At 37.8% G+C, this 20,062-nt stretch overlaps 1 protein-coding gene across 1 annotated transcript in view; it reads left to right on the forward strand.

Moving 5' to 3' along the window:
- The window catches only part of msn (serine/threonine-protein kinase msn), a 555,676-nt gene that overhangs the window by 439,996 nt on the left and 95,618 nt on the right, over nucleotides 1–20,062 (forward strand). The window contains 2 exon segments of the mRNA XM_090377310.1: nucleotides 7,630–7,841; nucleotides 17,778–17,844. Coding sequence (XP_090233436.1) covers nucleotides 7,630–7,841; nucleotides 17,778–17,844 — 279 coding nt within the window.

Raw genomic sequence — 20,062 nt, forward strand, 5'->3', positions numbered from 1 at the left:
CCAAAATGGATATTCTCCAAAGCTGAATGGGATACGTACAAGCAGCTGGCTACACTAGAAGAAAAACAAGTCCACCAAACACCCATTAACTTGGCAGTAGAACATATATCTAACAAAATACTGCAAACAGCGGACAAAGCAATTCCGAAATGATCCACTAAAATATCGGCCCGCTCTAAAATGTGGTGGAATAATGAATGTAGTGCCGCAAAAAAAGAGAAGAACAGAGCATGGAACACCTTCAGAAAGTTTCCAACAACAGAAAACCTCATCTGCTTTAAAAAGGCAAGGGCAAAAGCAAAACGAGTTAGATAGACCAGCAAAAGGGAAGCATGGAGGCGTTTCGCTTCCAAAATTACAAAAACGACAAAAACCCAAACAATTTGGGCCAAAATACAGCGTACGTATGCAAAACATCCAAGTGTCAACTGTCCCATTCTGAATGTAAATGGCTCTGATATTACAAAGCCAGAGGAGATTGCAAACGCTCTAGGTAGATCTTTCATGGAAATATCAGCTGTGACATCATACTCGCCACAATTCCAGACACTCAAAGCACAAGCTGAAAAACACTCAATTAATTTAGAATCAACATCCAGTGCTGCATATAATCTCCCTTTTACAATGTCAGAATTACATCATGCTCTACCCTCCACTAAACTCAGTGCAGCAGGGCCAGATGGAATACATTACATAATGATAGCAAAACTTACTGAACCTGCACTCAAAACACTTATTGCTCTACAACAGAATATTCAAAGAAAACACTTTTCCTGACAAATGGCGGCATGCTTATGTTTTGGCATTTCCAAAACCTGGAAAAGATTCTTCAAATCCGCAGCATTATCGACCTATTGCACTCACCAGCTGCATATGCAAGGTAATGGAAAAAATGATCAACGCTCGGTTATCCTGGTTTCTAGCTCGAAATAACCTTATGAATCCAGTGCAGTGTGGCTTTCGTGAAAGTAGATCCACTCTTGACCTTTTGATTAAGACAGAAATAAACATCCGTGACGCCTTCGTACGCAAAGAACATCTTGCGATGGTCCTATTTGACATTGAAAAAGAGTTTGACACTGCCTGGAGATATGGTATAATGCGAAATCTATACGATCTGGGACTACGCGGACACCTACCACAGTTTATAAGAAACTTCCTACAACACCGCTCATTCCAAGTTCGATTTCACAACTACTTATCTTCAAAGTTCATACAGGAAGAAGGAGTGCCACAAGGATCAGTGCTAAGTGCTACCCTCTTTAATATAAAAATGAATTCAATAACACAGGACCTGCCACAAACAGTATCCACTACCCTGTATGCCGATGACTTTAGTATCGCCTGCCATTCGCCTAATATGCGAATGGTAGAGAGACAGCTGCAATGTACAATCAACAAAATAGCAAAATGGGCCCAAAACAATGGGTTTCGCCTCTCAACCCAAAAGACTGTCGGTATACACTTTTGCAGGAAGCGTAATCTACATCCACACCCAGAACTTCGACTAGAAAATCAAATCATACCAATTGGCCCTGGTGTCCGCTTTCTTGGTGTGATACTTGACCAAAAACTCACCTTCCTGGAACATATAAAAACACTCAGGATTACCTGTCTAAAAAAGCTAAATATTTTAAGAGTTCTATCAGGCACAACATGGGGAGCTGACCGATACACACTATTACAGTTGTACCATGCGCTAATACTTTCACGTCTAGACTATGGTTCTGTAGTTTATAGCTCTGCTAGACAAAGCGCTTTACGCTGGCTTGATCCTGTGCACCACAGTGCTCTTCGTCTTGCACTTGGGGCATACCGTACATCACCTGTCCACAGCCTATATGCTGAAGCACATGAAACCTCCCTTCAGCTACGTAGACAAATGCTTTTACTACACTATGCAGCAAAACTCAAAGGACATCCAAACCATCCCACTTGGAACGGACTTTTCTCTCCTAAATGGGTAAACCTATACCAAGCGTATCCATCAATAAATCCACCAACTGGGATACGTCTTTGCGCGTTGCAGGCTGATTGGCAAATTGACTTTAGTAAGATACAGCCCACTGCCTCTCATACAGTCCCACCTTGGACATGTTATATACCACCGTGTGACTTTTCATTGACAGCCTGGGGAAAACACACCCTTTCTCAACAGAACATACTGCAAATGTTCGCCGCATTGAGAACCCAGCACGGCCAGTACACACCAATTTACACAGACGGGTCTAAAACAGACAATCATGTTGGTGCAGCAGCAGTATTTCCTAACATCACTCTGTCCAAAAAACTTCCCATTGAATGTAGCAGCTATACTGCAGAACTCTGTGCACTGCACATGGCCTTAAACTACACACTCTCAAGAACTAAACTGCACAGCGTTATTTATACCGACTCCATTAGTGCTATCCAAGCCATACAACGCAATACAAAAAATGATAACCCCTTACTTAGACAGATCTGGAACACTCTGGCTAAATTAAACTAGAATAAACAACAAGTTCTGTTATGTTGGATTCCTGGCCATGCTGGAATTCCTGGAAATGAACAGGCCGACCTAGCTGCCAAAACTGCTACCGATCCTATAGACCAATCCTTCACTACACCTGCATCTGACTATAAGTACATTATAAATAAATGATGCCTTGAAAAATGGCAACATATCTGGCAGAATCAAGTCAACAATAAGCTACTTGGCATAAAAAACAGGTCTTAAACCATGGAGATCTAGTATACGTGAAAACCGACATGAAGAAGTTGTACTAGCCCGATTAAGGATAGGCCACACGCACCTAACACATCTTTATTTGCTTGCAGCCACTGATCTGCCATCTTGTACAAACTGTAACACCCAGCTCACTGTCCATCATCTACTTATTGATTGTCCCAAGTACAGTACTGAGCGACAAGCTATGTTTATCTCATTTCCCACGACGAACACCTCTCTCAGCACTTCTGACCTACTAGCAGACACACCACATGTGACCAAAATATTTGATTTCCTCAAACAGATAAAACTATACAACATGATATAATTTTGAATATCATCTATACAGATAGAACTATGTATCTTAATATCACCATAGCTAGGCGCATTATGGCCTTTGCTGTCCTTGCGCTGTAAAGCCCTAAAACAAACAAACAGCATTCCACTTTCTATTTTGAGAAACCTTGTCCTGCTCAATCAGCGTCAATTTCTCGAAAATCTGCTGCCAATTCCTTAAATGCCAATCTTCAGATAATTCTCCAGTGGGGCAAAGACAACTTAGTTGATTTCAACCCTTCTAAAACTCAGTCTTGTCTTATATCTCGCAAAAACTGCTGGCAATCATTGGGGTACAAGTAAACACATGGGTTGTGTTAGGGTAGCTAAGAAAAAGAACAGGTGCATGTATACTTGCGTGTACACCAATGCTAGGAGTTTAGTAAATAAATTTGATGAATTTGAGGTATTGCTCAAAACATCAAAGGCAGATATTGTGGGGATTTCAGAGACGTGGTGTCACACAGATATAAGGAATGCAGAACTGGAATTTGGGGAGTACAATGTCTACAGAAAGGATAGACAGGATAGGAAGGGAGGAGGGGTTATGCTATTAGTTAAAAAAACACATAAAATCCAAGGAAGTGAAGCCAGTCGACATCGCTGGACAGTGCAGTGTCGAGTCAGTTTGGTGTGACATAAGCATTGGGAGATCAAAATTGAGAGTAGGAGTGTGCTATAGGCCTAATGACTCTGATGAGTATAATAAGAAACTGTTCGGAGAAATAGAGTGGGCCAGTAAATCAGAGAATCTTATAATGGGGGATTTTAATTTCCCAGATATTGACTGGAATTTGGGGGCTGAATTTGGGGGGCTGATCACTCACACAGTAGCAAGGCTTTTGTGGATTTACTGGATGATTGTTTTCTACATCAGCATGTTCGGGAGGCAACTAGAGGGAGTAATACTCTTGATTTGATTATCAGTAGTGATTCTTCATCCATTAAGAATCTGCAGATAAATGAACCACTAGGTGGCAGTGATCACAGTGTTCTGAAGTGGGAGTTACTCAAAGAGGTAACTACCATTAGGGGTAAAGGGAAGGGGTATTGCTTTCGTAAAGGCGACTACAATGGACTGAGACAGTATTTAAATTCTATACAGTGGGATCAACTGATGATATTGCCAACAGCAAATTCAAAATGGGAAGCATTCAAAGAACTTATCTTGGAAGCTACTAGGCTTTACATACCAACTAAGAAATATTGTTCAGGGTTTAGGCCTAAATGGATGTCAGATGAACTAATGAGGCATATGGCAGAGAAGAAAAATGCATGGGATACATACAAATTAACACATGACACAGACGCCTATGATAGATACAAGTTGATCTGTAACCAAGTTACAAAGGAGGTTAGGCAGGCGAAGGCTGATTACGAGAGATCCTTGGCAAGGGATGCAAAGAAAAACAGCAAAGAGTTCTTTACTTATGTAAACTCTAGAAGGAAGGGGATGAATCAGATTGGTCCACTTGATATCGATGGGTCAACTGTTGATGACCCTGCTCAGGTAGCTAACAAACTAAATGAATATTTTGCATCGACATTCACACATGAGGAGTTATTCAGCGAGGGGAATGCCAGAGGTGTATTCAACTCTAGCAGTAAGCTAGAGAATCTTGTAATAACTGAGAGCAAAGTGGAGGAGAAATTGTTGAAGATAAACACAAGAAAGGCACCTGGGGTGGATGGGATCTATCCAGTTATATTAAAGGAGGCAGCAAAGGAAGTAAGCAAACCCTTAGCCATAATTATGAGAGCTTCCTTGGACTCAGGGGAGGTACCCATGGACTGGAGATGTGCAAATGTGACCCCAATTCACAAAGGAGGATCAAAGGCTGACACAAGTAATTATAGACCTGTGAGTTTAACTTCTGTTCCCGGAAAATTAATGGAGGCACTGGTTAAAGAAGCACTGCAGGATCATCTAGACAAGACTTCAGTTATAGCTAGGACACAGCATGGTTTTGTTAAGGGGAAGTCTTGCCTGACCAGTTTGATTGGATACTATGATGCAGTCACAAAGGAACTGGATGCAGGGAATAACTTTGATATTATATACTTGGATCTTAGAAAGGCTTTTGATACTGTTGCACATGGAAGACTGCTGCACAAATTGGAGCAGTGTGGCATTGGAGGCAAATTGCTGCTATGGATAAAGGGGTGGTTGAGGGGGAGAAGACAGAGTGGTAATCAATGGACACTGCTCATTGTGGACTAATGTTATTAGTGGAGTCCCTCAGGGTTCAGTATTGGGTCCTTTATTGTTTTCTGTATTTATAAATGATATTGATGATGGTATATCAGGCTTAATGTCCAAGTTTGCAGACGATACGAAGGTTGGCAGGGTTGTCAAGGACACTACTGACACTATGCTGCTGCAACAGGATTTGGAAAGGTTGAGCAGATGGGCTTCGAGGTGGCAAATGAAGTTTAACATTGACAAATGTAAAGTACTACATATGGGGAAACAGCAACCCCAGAGCAACGTATCAACTCTGTGGTACTACACTGACAGTGGTAGAGAATGAAAGGGACCTGGGGGTGGTTGTGCAGGCAGATATGAAGTTCTCTGATCAGTGCAGACGGGCTGCAAGAGTAGCTCGTGGTGTATTGTCAATGATATATAGGAATTTTTCTAGCAGGGATAAGGAGGTGATTATTCCCTTGTATAAGGCAATGGTCAAGCCACACCTAGAGTACTGTATACAGGCCTGGAGGCCTCATTTCAAGAAGGATGTAGAGCTGCTGGAACGAGTACAGAGAAGGGCAACAAGATTGGTGAATGGGACAAAGGGGTGCTCTTACGAAGAAAGGCTTAAGTTTTGCGAATTAGTGTCTGGAAACTAGGCACCAGCGAGGTGATCTGATAGAGGTGTACAAAGCCTTGAATGGTTTGAGCATGCTCAATGCTGATGGGATTCTTCCTCTTGCTCAGAATAATCACCTGAGAGGGCATAAATTCAAATTGAGGAAAGACAGATGTAGGATAGATGTGCGGAAATGTGCCTTTAGCCAGCGGGTGGTTGGTAGGTGGAACAGACTTCCATCCCTTGTCGTGGAAGTTGATAGCCTAAATAAGTTTAAGGCTCAGTTGGACAGGTATTTCGAACGAACAGAGGGGCGAAGTGGAAGTGGTTATTTTTTATTTATTTATGTTACTTTTTTTTTTTTTTTTTTTTTTGGCTGATGCTGCATAAGCTTGCTTTCTTGCATCAAATGCCTCTACTAATGCTAATGCTAAAAAGGATTCTTCTGCTCCTATGCTTATCTTTAGTGACACTCCGATCTCTACGCAAAATGATATATCTCTTTTCGGGATTACCCTGACTTCTAATCTCTCTTGGAACAAGCACGTTACAAATATTGCTTCCTCTGCATCTAAAAAACTTGGTTTTCTCTTTCGCTCTCAGCGTTACTTTTCTTCCAAACAGCTGCTCACTCTGTATAAATCGCAAATCCGCCCTGCCATAGAATATTGTTCCCACATCTGGGGTAGTGCCCCCAAAACCGGCGCCTCCATAGCCAGATGAGAAGGAGCAACAGTGCGCCGCACATGCTTCTTGATTAGACTGGGGTTCGAGCCCGTCACCACCAAATACGGAGGATGCGGAAAGGTCAGGGAATGACCACCGCATATTCCCGGAGCAATATGGCCTTAGTTGCTGATGCTCCTAAAAACCAAACAACAAACAAACAACAAGCCCCCAAAACCTCTCTCAGGCTTCTTAATTCCATTCAGCAGAGGGCAGTTAGGTTAATTAATGATACATCTCTAACAGAGTCTCTCCACTCGCTGTCTCATAGACATACTGTTTCTGCTGCATGCCTCTTCTACAGGTACTTCCATGGGCACTGTTCTTCTGAATTGGCTTCTATAATTCCCGCTCTCTCTTTCAAAACAGTCCGAACACGCGCCGCCACCAGCCAACATCCATTTACTGTCAAACTTCAAACTCACAGAACCAACTTTTCATCTTCCTCATTTATTCATTCAACTGCTGTTTTCTGGAACAACTTTCCTTCATACGTATTTCCTGAAAATTACAGTCTACAGAAGTTCAAGTCCAATGTCAACAAATATCTTCTTTCATCTTCTCAACCTCCAACCCAAGCATGGTACTTAGTACTATAGGTTCTAATACCTCTCGTGTTTGGGGTTTACATAAAAAGGGGGGGGACTAGTTATCATTTTCTGTGTCTGTATTACGAGAAACACATCTCGTGTTCTAGAACATTTTTGATTTAAGTCTAGAACCAAGGAGTTCTTAGATTCCTTTGGTAAATTTAAATCTCTTACCAGATCATTGAGTTTATGCTGTGAAAACAGTTGTGGGGTGGACTCAATGTCTCCAGGAATCTTCAGTTTCATCTTCAGAAGCTTCACTTCCAGCATTCTTTGCTGCTTCATTCTCCAATATAAGTGGAGGGCATGGAATCAACAGATTATTTTCATGTGGCAATGGTCTAATGGCAGATGTAATATTAGGATACACAATGTCCTTTTATTTTGAACTTTAATTTGAAAGTCACTTAATTTAGTTTGAAATGTTACTTACTAATAACAGTTTATTTTATTTTATTAGGAGTAAACTTGCTTATAGGAACAGAGAATGGCCTTATGTTGTTGGATCGCAGTGGCCAAGGAAAAGTTTATCAGCTTATTTCAAGGCGGCGATTTCAACAAATGGAAGTCTTAGAAGGTCAGAATATATTGGTCACTATTTCAGGAAAAAAATCTAGAGTTAGAGTCTACTACTTATCTTGGTTGAAAAGCAAGATTCTTCGAACTGATGGTGTAAGTTCTTTAAGTGATATTTTAGTTTGGATGTCTGAGTGTAAGAAATATTTTTTGAATAACTATTAGAGAAAAGTCAAAAAAATTTATTTTTTTCTTTTTAAGTTTTCAATAATACAAATTTGAAGCTGCATTAGAATTCCAATCCTGCATGTGAATTGATTTCCACTTCCTTCCTCCCTTTCTTTTCCAGATCCCTTTTGCATCTCTATTGTGCATCAGAGAGTCGTAAATTTCTTTTTTTTGTAAATGTTATATCCTGTTTATTTAAGAATTACATTGTCAATATGAAACTTGAAAAATCCATTTATTTTAGTACACTTTATAGAAAGTTGTTTGATTTTATGCAAGCTTGTTTTAGCACACACAGTGATATTGTGTATTTATCAATGATAATGATTAAGGTATATCAGGCTTAATGTCCAAGTTTGCAGACATACAAAGGTTGGCAGGGTTATTAATGACACTGACAGTACGTTACTGCAACAGGATCTAGAAAAGTTGAGCAGATGGGTTGAGAGGTGGCAACTGAAGTTTAACATTGACAGATGTAAAGTACTGTATGTGGGTAGCAGTAACCCCAGAGTAATGTATCAATTGTGTGATACTACACTCAGGGTGGTAGAGAAAGAAAAAGACCTGGGAGTAATTGTGCAGTCAGATATGAAGTTTTCTGAGCACTGCAGACAGTTTTGCAAGAGTAGCTCATGGTGTCTTGCCAATGATATACAGGAATTTTTCTAGCAGGATAAGGAGGTTATTATCCCCTTCTATAAAGCAATGGCCAGGCCACACCTTGAGTACTGTATGCAGGTCTGGAGGCCTCATTTTAGGAAGGATGTAGAGCTGCTTGAATGTGTACAAAGAAGGGCAATGTGATTGGTGAATGGAATGAAAGGTTGCTCTTACAAAAAAGATTTAAGTTCTGAAAATTGCAGTGTGTGAAGACTAGGCACCTGCAAGGTGGTATCATTGAAGTGTATAAGGCCTTCCTTGCCCAGATTAGTCACCTGAGGGGACATAAATTCAAATTTGAGGAAAGACAGTCATAATTATTATTAGCTAAATGTGCAAGGAAGCCTGAGGCTTTTGCTGCACCAGGCAAAAAAAATTCTGAGAGAAAGAGAGAGAGGGAGAGAGAGAGAGAGAGAGAGAGAGAGAGAGAGAGAGAGAGAGAGAGAGAGAGAGAGAGAGAGAGAGAGAGAGAGAGAGAGAGAGAGAGAGAGAGAGAGAGAGAATGATGATATCCAGCTCAGGACCCCGGGTGTGCCAAGCCTATACTCCCCAGATGTCAGGGACTCACATCTGGGGCCTATACTCACCAGGTGAGAGTCCCTGAGGTTTTTATAGAATAGATGTATGGAAATTTGCCTTTAGCCAGCGGGTGGTTGATTGCTGGAACAAACTTCCATCTGTCGTAAAAGTTGACAGCTTAAATAAATTCAAGGGAGAACTAGACAAGCATTTGGAGTTGATGGATGGGTGAAATGGGAAAGGTTTTTTTTTTTGACTGATGCTATATAAGCTCGCTTTCTTGCATCATATGCCTCTACCAATGCTAATGTTTCAATACTCATGTGTTGAGCATCTTGGAAAATAGGGCAAATCATGTTCCCACATTTAGATATCAGTAATTTAAAATATAGTAGTGAAGCTAAACAGCATAGACAAAAGGTGCTAATTAAATAAAAAAAAACATCTTTCATTTGTGTTTGTGAATGGTACACACTTCAGCGGAACAGGAAGAATTTAAAAGAAGGCAGAAAAGTATATATCGTTGCTTGATTCCTGTCATGTTTGAATAAGTTTGTATATATAATGAAATATTTTGCTATTATGTTTACTAGAATACTTTTCCATTCCATGTTCACTATTCCATACTGCCTTCTCTAAAGGGGACAGTCAGTGAGAACTGGTCTTCTAAAATAGCATCTCTAATTCCACACTCCCTCCCCTCTTTCTCTCTTTCATCCATCTGAACATTTACCTCAACTAGTATGAACTAGTTGAGAACTAGTAGCTTAGAGACTATCCATTCGTCGTTCATCCCCAAACTCACAGAACTAACTTTTCCTCTTCTTCATCAGTCCCATCTGCTAACTTCTTTTTTTGAACAACCAATGTAATATTACAGAATAAAAAAAGTCAAGTCATTTAAATACTCTACCCCCTGACAAGTTCTTATTTTTCTACTTTCTTATTTCCTGCCAAATGGCTAGCAGCGCTATTCAGATTAAGCCTAGTTTCTGTAATGTTTGTGTGATGCTTCTTGACCCACCTTCCTTTTGATCTGCTTATAAGCCCTATTGCTGTTCATTTTTGCTTTATACGTTTATCTAATTTCTCTTCTCTTCTCCATCTTTTCAATATGCCCATATCATATGAAGTTGGATTTGCTTACCTTGGATTGAATGTTATTAACCCTAAATTCTGACCCCCATCTTCAGAAATTAGCATTTTAAAATGCTAATTTCTGAAGATATTGATTTTTGATCAATACCATTATTTCTTATTCAGCTCCATATATTAGACTGGTTTTTAAAACTGTTATAAAGAACTAATTTTGTTAATCTGGCTTCCTACGCTTCATACCTTACTTATTTCTGCACCTTGTGTTCATTAAAGACTGTTTCAGGATATACCAAATTACTAAATTGTTCCAGGTTTTGTCTGTGTTTAATTGGCACTCTAAGTTTTTCTTGTCTCTCCCAACTTTCATAGCATTTTTTGTGTAACTAATCTTCAGAACAAACTTTGTACTGTCTTTGTCCAATTTATTCAGAGATTTTTAAGATCTCTCAAGTTACTGGTTAACAACACAGTATATACAATTATGATATCCAATTTACCTCTCTGATACTAAACTTTGTCAATAACTTATTCCTTTATTAAGATTAATCCTGGTGTGCAGCCCTGTTCATACCAGGTTTAATCTTAAAACAGATTTCCTGATATTATCTGCCACACTGCAGATCTGCCATTTTTATGCAAATTTTTTGTTCCCTTTAAAAGATTGTTTGATACCATCTTTTTCGATGCTAACAAATCCAAACAGGTTTTTGTTATGTTTCCATGACTTTTCATAATTTGTATTTGCAAACATTTCATACCTGCATCCTCTGTTTGGCCTAATCTTTACTGTTCTTTTAACAGTTCTAAGGCATGCTAAGGTAATTAACACATTTAGATTTTTTGAAGAATAATAAAGCACTACAAACCTACCTTGGTTTAATTATGTTTATTTCCTATTTGGAAATATGTAGGTAATGGAGGCAGACGTTTCATGATATTTTCTTATCACTTCTTCAGTGACAGCTGTCTTCAGTATCACTCTCACAAAAGGTCACAACAAGTTAAACAAGTTCTTTTGACCTTTTGTGACAGTGATGTAGACAGCTGCCACTGAGGAAGTAGTAAGAAAATAACACAAAACATTTGATTCTATTATGTACTTATTTCCAAATCGGAAATAAACATAATTAAACCAACGTAGGTTTAAAGGTTTAAGTGCTTTGTTATTCTTCAATAACATAGTTTACCTAGGCACCATGCCAAGGAATATTCTAACAGCATTTAGCTTTATTTTCACTTTTTATATATTGATACACCTAATCCTACTGTCCTGTTGAAATTTATTATAAACTTTATCAATAGTTAATGTGATACAATATTTAAAAAGGAGCTTGTTTATTAATTATGAATTGAAATAATTCAATGCAGTAATTTGTTGTTAACTCTTATCGTGTTTTAGATACAGAACTGAATAGTTTACTGATATTAGTTTTTTTTATTTAAACAATGGTTAATGATCAAACTAAAAGTTGACTAAAACGGGGGTTTAGGGCTGAAAGCCTCAGACTATGGGAAGATTTACTGGATGAACAAGCTAGTGCAAAGCATCATTTTAGTCCGTAGTAGTAAATTGCCGAAGTAGGTGAAATGGTATCATTTTTGTTCCATCTCGTATTGTGAATGCTTTACAAGTTGCTGTGATATTAGCATTATAGAGGTATGATGCAAGAAGGCAAGCTTATACAGCATCAGCAAAAAAAAAAAACTTTCTATTTCACCCATCCATTTGCTTCAAAAGTTTGTCCAGTTCTTCATCAACTTCCAGCAATAAACTACCTCCTAGCTAAAGGCAAACATCCGCGCATCTATTCTACAACTGTCTTTTCTCAATTTCAGTTTAGGCCCCCCTCAGGTTCGTAATTTGAGCAAGAGGAAGAATCCCATCAGCATTGAGCCTGCACTGCCTCGAATAAGCAATGCTTTGCCAGTGGAGAAGACTAATGTTACTTATTCTCAGCGGATACCACCATCCAAGTGGCACCATTTCAAAGCTCGTTGGCTTCTCATCGGTTGGCAGGTGGGTACCCCAGTGATGCAATTAGTGACAACCCAGTTATGAAGTATAACTCCACAATATAAGAGACTGTGTGATAGTAAAGACTAATATATAAACATTAGTTTTATTTTCACTTTTTATATATTGGTACATCTGATCCTGCTGTCCTGTTCAAAATTGTTATAAATGTTATCGGCAGTCAATGTGTAAAGACGATGCCATTTCACCTACTTCAGTGATTTACTACAAACTAAAGTGATGCTTTTGCACTAACTTGTTGATCTAGTAAATTTCCCCATGGCCCGAGGCTTTCTGCCCTAAATCTCTCTTTTAGTCTTTACTATCGCACACCATCCGGCATCTCTCATATTGTGGAGTTATACTTCATAACTGGGTTATGAAGTATAACTCCACACTCATTGTGTATCACCAGGGTACCCACCCACTGATAGAAGCCAACAAGTTTTGAAACAGTGCCGTCTAGGCGGCGGTGGTGGTGGTGTCTGCCGAGACTAAGTAACATTAGTCTTCTCTCTCCACTGGCGAAGCATTGTTTATTTGAGGTAGTGGAAACTTGTGAAGGCATTCAAAAATGAGGTAACAAAAATAATGCCATTTCATCTACTTCACTGATTTACTACAAACTAAAATGACACTTTGCACTAACTTGTTCGTCTACTAAAAGTTGTTATTTTACTTTCAGTACAAAATTTGTTGTAATGAGTTAAATGTTGATAATACTTATTTAAAAAAAAAAAAAAAAAAAAAAAAAAATCACATGCTCCTTAATACTTCTGACTTATATACAGTTAAATAGAATCCAAACTTTAAGATACTTTTAAGTTAATATTTTTTTTTTTTTTTGTAACTGGGCTTCACAGCAGGTTTTTTTATTTTTTTTTTTATTAATAATAGAATAGGCCTCTTAATCCATGGTTTGTATTTCTTTGATAGAATGTAAGAAGTGACTATTGATTTTCCCAGTTCTTCCAGCAGTAATCTTCATTTGCGTAACCTCTATTTGTCTTCTAAATCATATTTATCTTTTCCATAAGTCAAATGCATATGTCAGCAGAAACATCTAGAACATTGTAAAATACTGTCATAGGCCAGCAATTGGATTTTCTTTTACATGTGTATATTCCAAGAAGCTGATGATATATGTATCACTCCACCCTTCATTGATGTATAGTTCTGAATAATCTGAGGTTTTTTTAACATCTTATCTTATATAGCCTTATCTTTGTGCAGTGAATTAACTGCATTTAAAGAATTACTGTCTTAAGAATTACACCTTCAAGTTTCTTGGGAACATAATTTACTAACTTCATAAATATACTTATGAAGTTTATTTATGAAGTATAGGTATTTGAAACCATGTGGATATTTATTCATATGGTTTCAAATACTCATATGAAAAAATATCTGCCCTACTATGATATACAGTGGTACCTTGGTTTGCGAGCATAATTCATTCTGGATACGAATGCTTTGGATTACAAAGCATTCGTATATCAAAGCGAATTTCCCCATAAGAAATAATGGAAACCCAGATGATTCGTTCCAAAACTCAAAAATATTCATATAAAAATGATTAATACAAAATACATATATACCTTTTTATATTTTTAATATTTAAATTTAATATACATAAATCAATCGAATTTATTAATTATTGGGTAGGATGACTTTCATTGTCACTAACGGAATCACTGCTATCTGTTGACCCTTTTTCTTTTTGTGCGACTTTAACAAGGAACCTATCCAATGACACTTGCTTTTGCCTCCTTTTGAGGATTTCACGGAAATATCACATTGCATTGCCGTTAAACAGATTCATCGCTCGCACTTCCACAGCCTTACTTGGGTGGTGCTTTTCTACAAAATTTTGCACTGTTTTCCACATTTTACACACCTCCATAATCTCATTTGAAGAGAGGGATGTCCGTTTTTTTTCTTCTCCTCCTCAGACGAGATCTCCATAACCTCTTGCTGTTGCTTGCAATGCAGATCCATCAGTTCGTCGGTGGTAAACTCCTGGCCATGTTCCTCCACCAGCTCTTGAATGTCATCCTTATTCACCTCCAGTCCCATGGTCTTTCCCAAGGACACAATTTCATCGACAACTGGCAGCTCCTGTTCATGAGCAAACCCCTCGACACAATCAGACCACAGTTTTCTCCAAGCAGAATTGAGGGTTCTCTTGGTGACCCCATCCCAGGCTTTATCGATGATCTTGAGGCAGTTTACGATGTGGAAATGAATTTTCCAAAACTCTCGGAGGATAAGGTTAGTTCCTTCTGTCACCTTGAAGCATCGCTGAAATAGTGCCTTGATGTAAAGCTTTTTAAAGTTCGAAATGATCTGCTGATCCATGGGCTGGAGTAGTGGAGTAGTGTTGGGAGGAAGGAACTTGACTTTAATGAACTCGAATTCTTCCAATTAGTCGTTCTCAAGGCCTGGAGGATGAGCAGGAGCGTTATCCATAACCAGCAAGACTTTGAGTGGCAATTTTTTTTCTAAAAGGTATTTCTTCACTGCAGGACCGAAGACCTCATTGATTCACTCAACGACCACGATACGAGTGACCCAAGCCTTGCTGTTGGACTTCCATATAATGTTTAACTGGCTCTTCTGCAACTTGCATTTCTTGAAGGCTCGTGGATCCTCAGAATGATACAAGAGCAGGGGCTGGACTTTGAAATCACCACTTGCATTAGCACACAGCAAGAGGGTGAGACTGTCTTTCATGGGCTTGTGACCGAGCATTGCATTCTCTTCTGCTGTAATGTAGGTCCTCTTTGGCATCTTTTTCCAAAAAAAGCCCCGTCTCATCGCAATTAAAAACTTTCTGTGGCAGGTAACACTCGGAAACCATGAGCTTCTGGAACTCGGCAACGAATGCCTCAGCTGCCTTAGCATCCAAACTCGCAGCCTCTCCGTGCCTCACAACACTATGGATGCCACTTCTCCTCTTAAAGTTATCAAACCATCCCCTGCTCACCTTCTTTGTTTTCTGTAGACGTTACCTGGCAGTTTACTTACGAGGTCGGTGTACAAGGCCTTTCCCTTCTCACAGATCGTTCTCGGTCACAGTATCACCTGCTAGTTGCCTCTCGTTTATCCACACCAAAAGCAACTTTTCTACATCTTCCAGAATACATGGCCATTGTTTTGATACTCTCGTAACTCCTTTTGCTACATCTAGCCCCCTTAGTTCTTCTTTCTTCTTTAATACCATGCAAATCATCGACGTAGGCTTCTTATAAAATCTTGTGATGGCAGCCACTTGCATACTTTGTTCGTGCTTCCCGATGATTTCCTTCTTAACTTCTACCATAATCATCTCCTTCTTACCGCCTTCCTTTTCAACCCTTTTCTTCATTGGGGTCATTGTCGTAGTACAGGTAATAAAGAACAGTCACTACATTTGGACACAAAATAAAAAATGCTTTACGCAAATACACGTGGTCACAACGCTAGCACGAATGATGACTATACGAATGAGGTATGCCGACTGAGACCGAGCATGTTAGACGATTACCCACAATCCCGAGCGGCTTGTGATGCTCGGGAGACAAAGCATATAGGTAATACTTGTATTGCAAGACCTCACTCGTTTATCTAGTAAAATTTATTAAAAATTTTTGCTCGTCTTGCAAAACACTCGCAGTCCAAGTTACTCGCAATCCAAGGTACCACTGTAGTGACAATAAGCATAATTGTGAGGTCGGCAACTTAATCCTCTTTGAAGTAGTGTCCTTTTGAGGCACTGCACCTAGTCTAGCAGTTTTTCAATCTTGAAGCATAGATTCCTCTAATAACTTATTCTGGCCAACTTATTTTTATCTCCACTTCAACAGATTTGGACTACCGACCAGAAATTTTTAATGCACTGCACTTAATTAAAAAAAAGAAGAGTTGAATGAATTAGTTTGTTGTTTAAGCTTATCCAAAGTTTAAGCTTATCCAAAGACTCCTTGATTCTGAGTTACAGTGGAAGTTATTTGAAACAGAGACTAAAATCCATAATATTTTGAAAATAAAGATATTTTCAAAATATTAGGGAAGATAATGTTTCTGTAAAGGCATTAGTGGCCTTTTAGACATTGAACACAATTCTAATGAATGGCTTCTATTATTGGTCTCAGAATTAAATTTAAAAGCAGTTCTGCTGCACAGTGAAAATGCATATTGAACTAGCAGCTGGGCGATTGTTTAAAGCAGCTTTGTGCAGATTTAAAGAAGATAATTGTGAATCTCTGAGATCAGTTTTGCTGTAATGTTTTAAAAATATGGGCTGCTGAATGTCTGAAAATTCATTTTCCTGATTGCCATATCAGTCCCCCCCCCCAATTTGGGAGACATAAGTGATGAGCAAGGGAAATCATTTTTCATCAGGATATCTGTGGTGAACATCAGTATCAAGGTTGCTGGGATACTGCCATGATGGGAGATTACTGTTCTGGTTTCTTAAGAGGGAAAGCTTTCTTCCACTCAGTGAATTTTTCTCACTGAGTGGAAGAAAGTTTTAAGGAAATAGAATGTGTGCACTATATTAAACTTTATTATTAAAATATTTTAATGAATAAGACTTATTCATTAAATTTTTAAAATAGCATGTGTATTATATGATATTTGGAATTGGTTGCTCATTAAGTTACTAAATTCTCAGTATATCTTTGAGTGGAAATGATAGAGATATAATTTTAGTACTTTAAGAATCAGCCGATCAATTTCCTTTAGACTCTGTAACTTTTTCTCTGGAGTTAAGAATTTTTTTTTTGTAGTTTGCCAGTATAATTTGTCTAATCCTTTCTTAAATTTTTGAAACTACTCACTTCCACAGCTCGAGTTGGAAGTTTGTCCCAGCAATCAGTTACCCTCTGGCCGAAAGCAAATTTTCACATTTATCCTTTAATAAACTTTATGAAGTCTTATATGTGTTATTCTAGAAAGAGTAAGGAAGCCATCAGAATTTAGTTCATTTAACCACTTTGATTAGCCCTCCTCAAGTGGCTAGTTTCCAAGCACTGCAATTTGCAGAACTGAAGAGTCTTTCATAGTAAAAAATACCCTTATCTTTAATCGTATTGCTCTTCTCTGCACCCATTTTAATAATTCCACATCCTTAAAAAGAGGCTTCCTATATGCAGTACTCAAGGTGCAGATTAGCCATTGCTTTATACAATGGAATAATCACCTTGTCCCTGCTGGCAAAATTTCTGTATATCATTTACAGAATCCTATGCAGCCTGTCTACCCTGCTTAGAGCTTCATTCATTCCACTTTCCAGTTCAACAAAACCTGAACTGCACAAACAGCAACAACTTGAATATCACTACCAGCTCCTTAAATTCTGATCCAGGTAATTCCTCTCTGGCAAAAAGAGAAATTACCTGGATCAGAATTTAAGAATTGGATCAGATTCTTAAAGTTTATTCTATATAGTTTATTGTCCTGCTTATTTCTGTTCATTTTCATACGCATTCTCATAGAATATTTATTTGCTCTTTTTTCAGTTTTTTATTGTAACCATATTTAATCAGTATTATACATATATATGTATTGTATCAATTGCTTTCTAGCAAGTTGAAAAGCGAAATGGGTGGATTAATGTTGGAGATTTGCAAGGTGCCGTACACTTCAAAATAGGTGAGAGTTTATTTATTCATAGTTTGTCTTGATTTCAGTGGGTGCACTCAAATTGATTTCCTGATTGCTTTTTTTTTTTTTTTTTTTTTTTATGCTGCAAAACAGTTAATTTTAATAAATTAAATGCATGTAGTATTTAAGTAACTTGTAACTCTTCTTACCATCCTTTCAGAGTACAGTAAACCCCGCTATTCGCGGGGGTTATGTTCCTGAGAAATGCCGCGAATACTGAGTTATGGCTCCCATGGTAATAAAGGGGTTCCATTCCAAAGTATATAAGAAAAACTAGTCTAAAATTTTGTCTATGTATGTATTATATGTACCTTCATAATATGACTATGTACATAGACAGTACATAGTGAAATGCAAGCATATGGTATCGAAATGAAAATAAGAAACAATTTAATATTAAATGTAATATTTATTAGAAATTTCAAACAAATCTTACAAACCAGCGTCTTTGCTAGCTAAAAGACGTATCCCGCCAGTGCAATCACCAGTTTCGCTGAAGTGTTGATAAAGGAGTTTGCCTTTTCACGAATGATGAGTGAATTTAACGGAATTTTATTTTGAGTTCAGTCTTCTATCCACAGATTTAAAGCCTTTTCCATTTTTTCTAATTTAACATCACGAGTTACAGAGCAAATTTTTGAAGCAATTAGCACGTTTTCACGGACACTACGGTGGATTCTTTCTTCCAATTTCTTGATTGATCGTACCGTTGACTCATTGATTTTATAATGTTTTGCCACTGAGCACTTTCACCATTAGAAATTTTGTCTAATAACTCAATTTTATTCGCTAATGTCATCACCTTTGATTTTTTCACATTTCCCTTGTTATTCGTAGCCATATTTTTGTACAGGTTAGAAAGAACTTGTCCACAATAAAGTCACTTTCTTCCTTTAACACACTCGAAAAAGTCTGTTTTACACTGCAAAATGGTAGATTTATCACTTTTGTAAGCATACCAATTTATAAATTTATTCAATTTATAAGCATATAAATTAAAAGCAAACGACAAAACCTTCCATGACAAGTGCATAACACATACTGAACAAGGATTAGCGAGAAACATCCACACTCGCGATTTTGTCACCCCTCTCCCCCCACCCACTGAGTGCTGTTTTGACTGGAAAAGATAATTTTAGCCATTCCCATGTTTTTTTTTTATGGCGGAAAATGTTCACGGCGCTTTAAAATTCACATTTTGTCAGGTTTCATTTTATATTAAATCAGCAACCGCGAATAGCGGGGGTTTACTGTAATTGATAAGGTCAGAGCATTGCTCTTAAATTCTGTTAGCTATTGTGGTTATCCAACATCATGTCCACTAATTATTAGAGATTTAAATTATAATTTTAGTGAACTTATTCACTAATGTATAGTGAACCAAAAAATTTATGTTTTAGCTTTTCAGTGTTTTGACACATGAGGCAAAATGTTCATAAGTGTTGTTTCAATGAAAATGTCCACTCTTGGAGGTTAGGGGTTGGGACTTATCTGTATTTGCTATTTCTATTTCTTATTGCTTTTAGTAAGCATTTTGGTTTGTTTTGCTTGAGTCATCTCTCTTCTTGGCATAATTTTCCCCCCATCAAACTCCATTCCCAGGTATTTTAAGAAATTCAACTGTTTGTTATGCTTTGACTAAGTTTTCACTTGGTTCTTCTAAAAAATATAAAATAAAATATATTTGCAACAGAATGCAAAGATTAATTTAGAACTTTTTATGTGTTCGAGAGGTTGCCAAAAAGCTAACATTCTTGAATTGATCATTTCTGTGTGCATTGTTTTGTTGCCGAATGCTGTGGGTCCACTGAATTTCTCAGTGATAGACTTTATTTAGAAGGCTGTCACGAAACGTCAGAAAATTGCATTTGTATGAAAGTTGGAAATGTGGATAATGATTGATAAACATCCATCTTTTTCAGGTGTTCAGTATATCTAAAAGTTGCAGTGTTTCATTCATTAAAAGTTGTAGTTCTTTATTCCTGAAATAAAGTAAAAACTACTTCACTGCTTTTTTTCCACCTTGATGCCCATTTTGATAAGGAGATGTGGACATCACTTATTATCACTATTTAAAATCATTGATTTCCCCATTCCTAAAAATACTTTGTAAATAAGCTTCATGTATATATTTTTTAATGCATTCTTTTATTTGTAGTGAAACCCGTCTTTAACAGATGCTTCTTTAAAAGTGACATCACTTTTT

This window comes from Mastigoproctus giganteus, chromosome 1 (assembly GCF_048544385.1).
Source record: "Mastigoproctus giganteus isolate SK-2022 chromosome 1, ASM4854438v1, whole genome shotgun sequence".
In the NCBI taxonomy this organism is placed as follows: Eukaryota; Metazoa; Arthropoda; class Arachnida; order Uropygi; family Thelyphonidae; genus Mastigoproctus; species Mastigoproctus giganteus.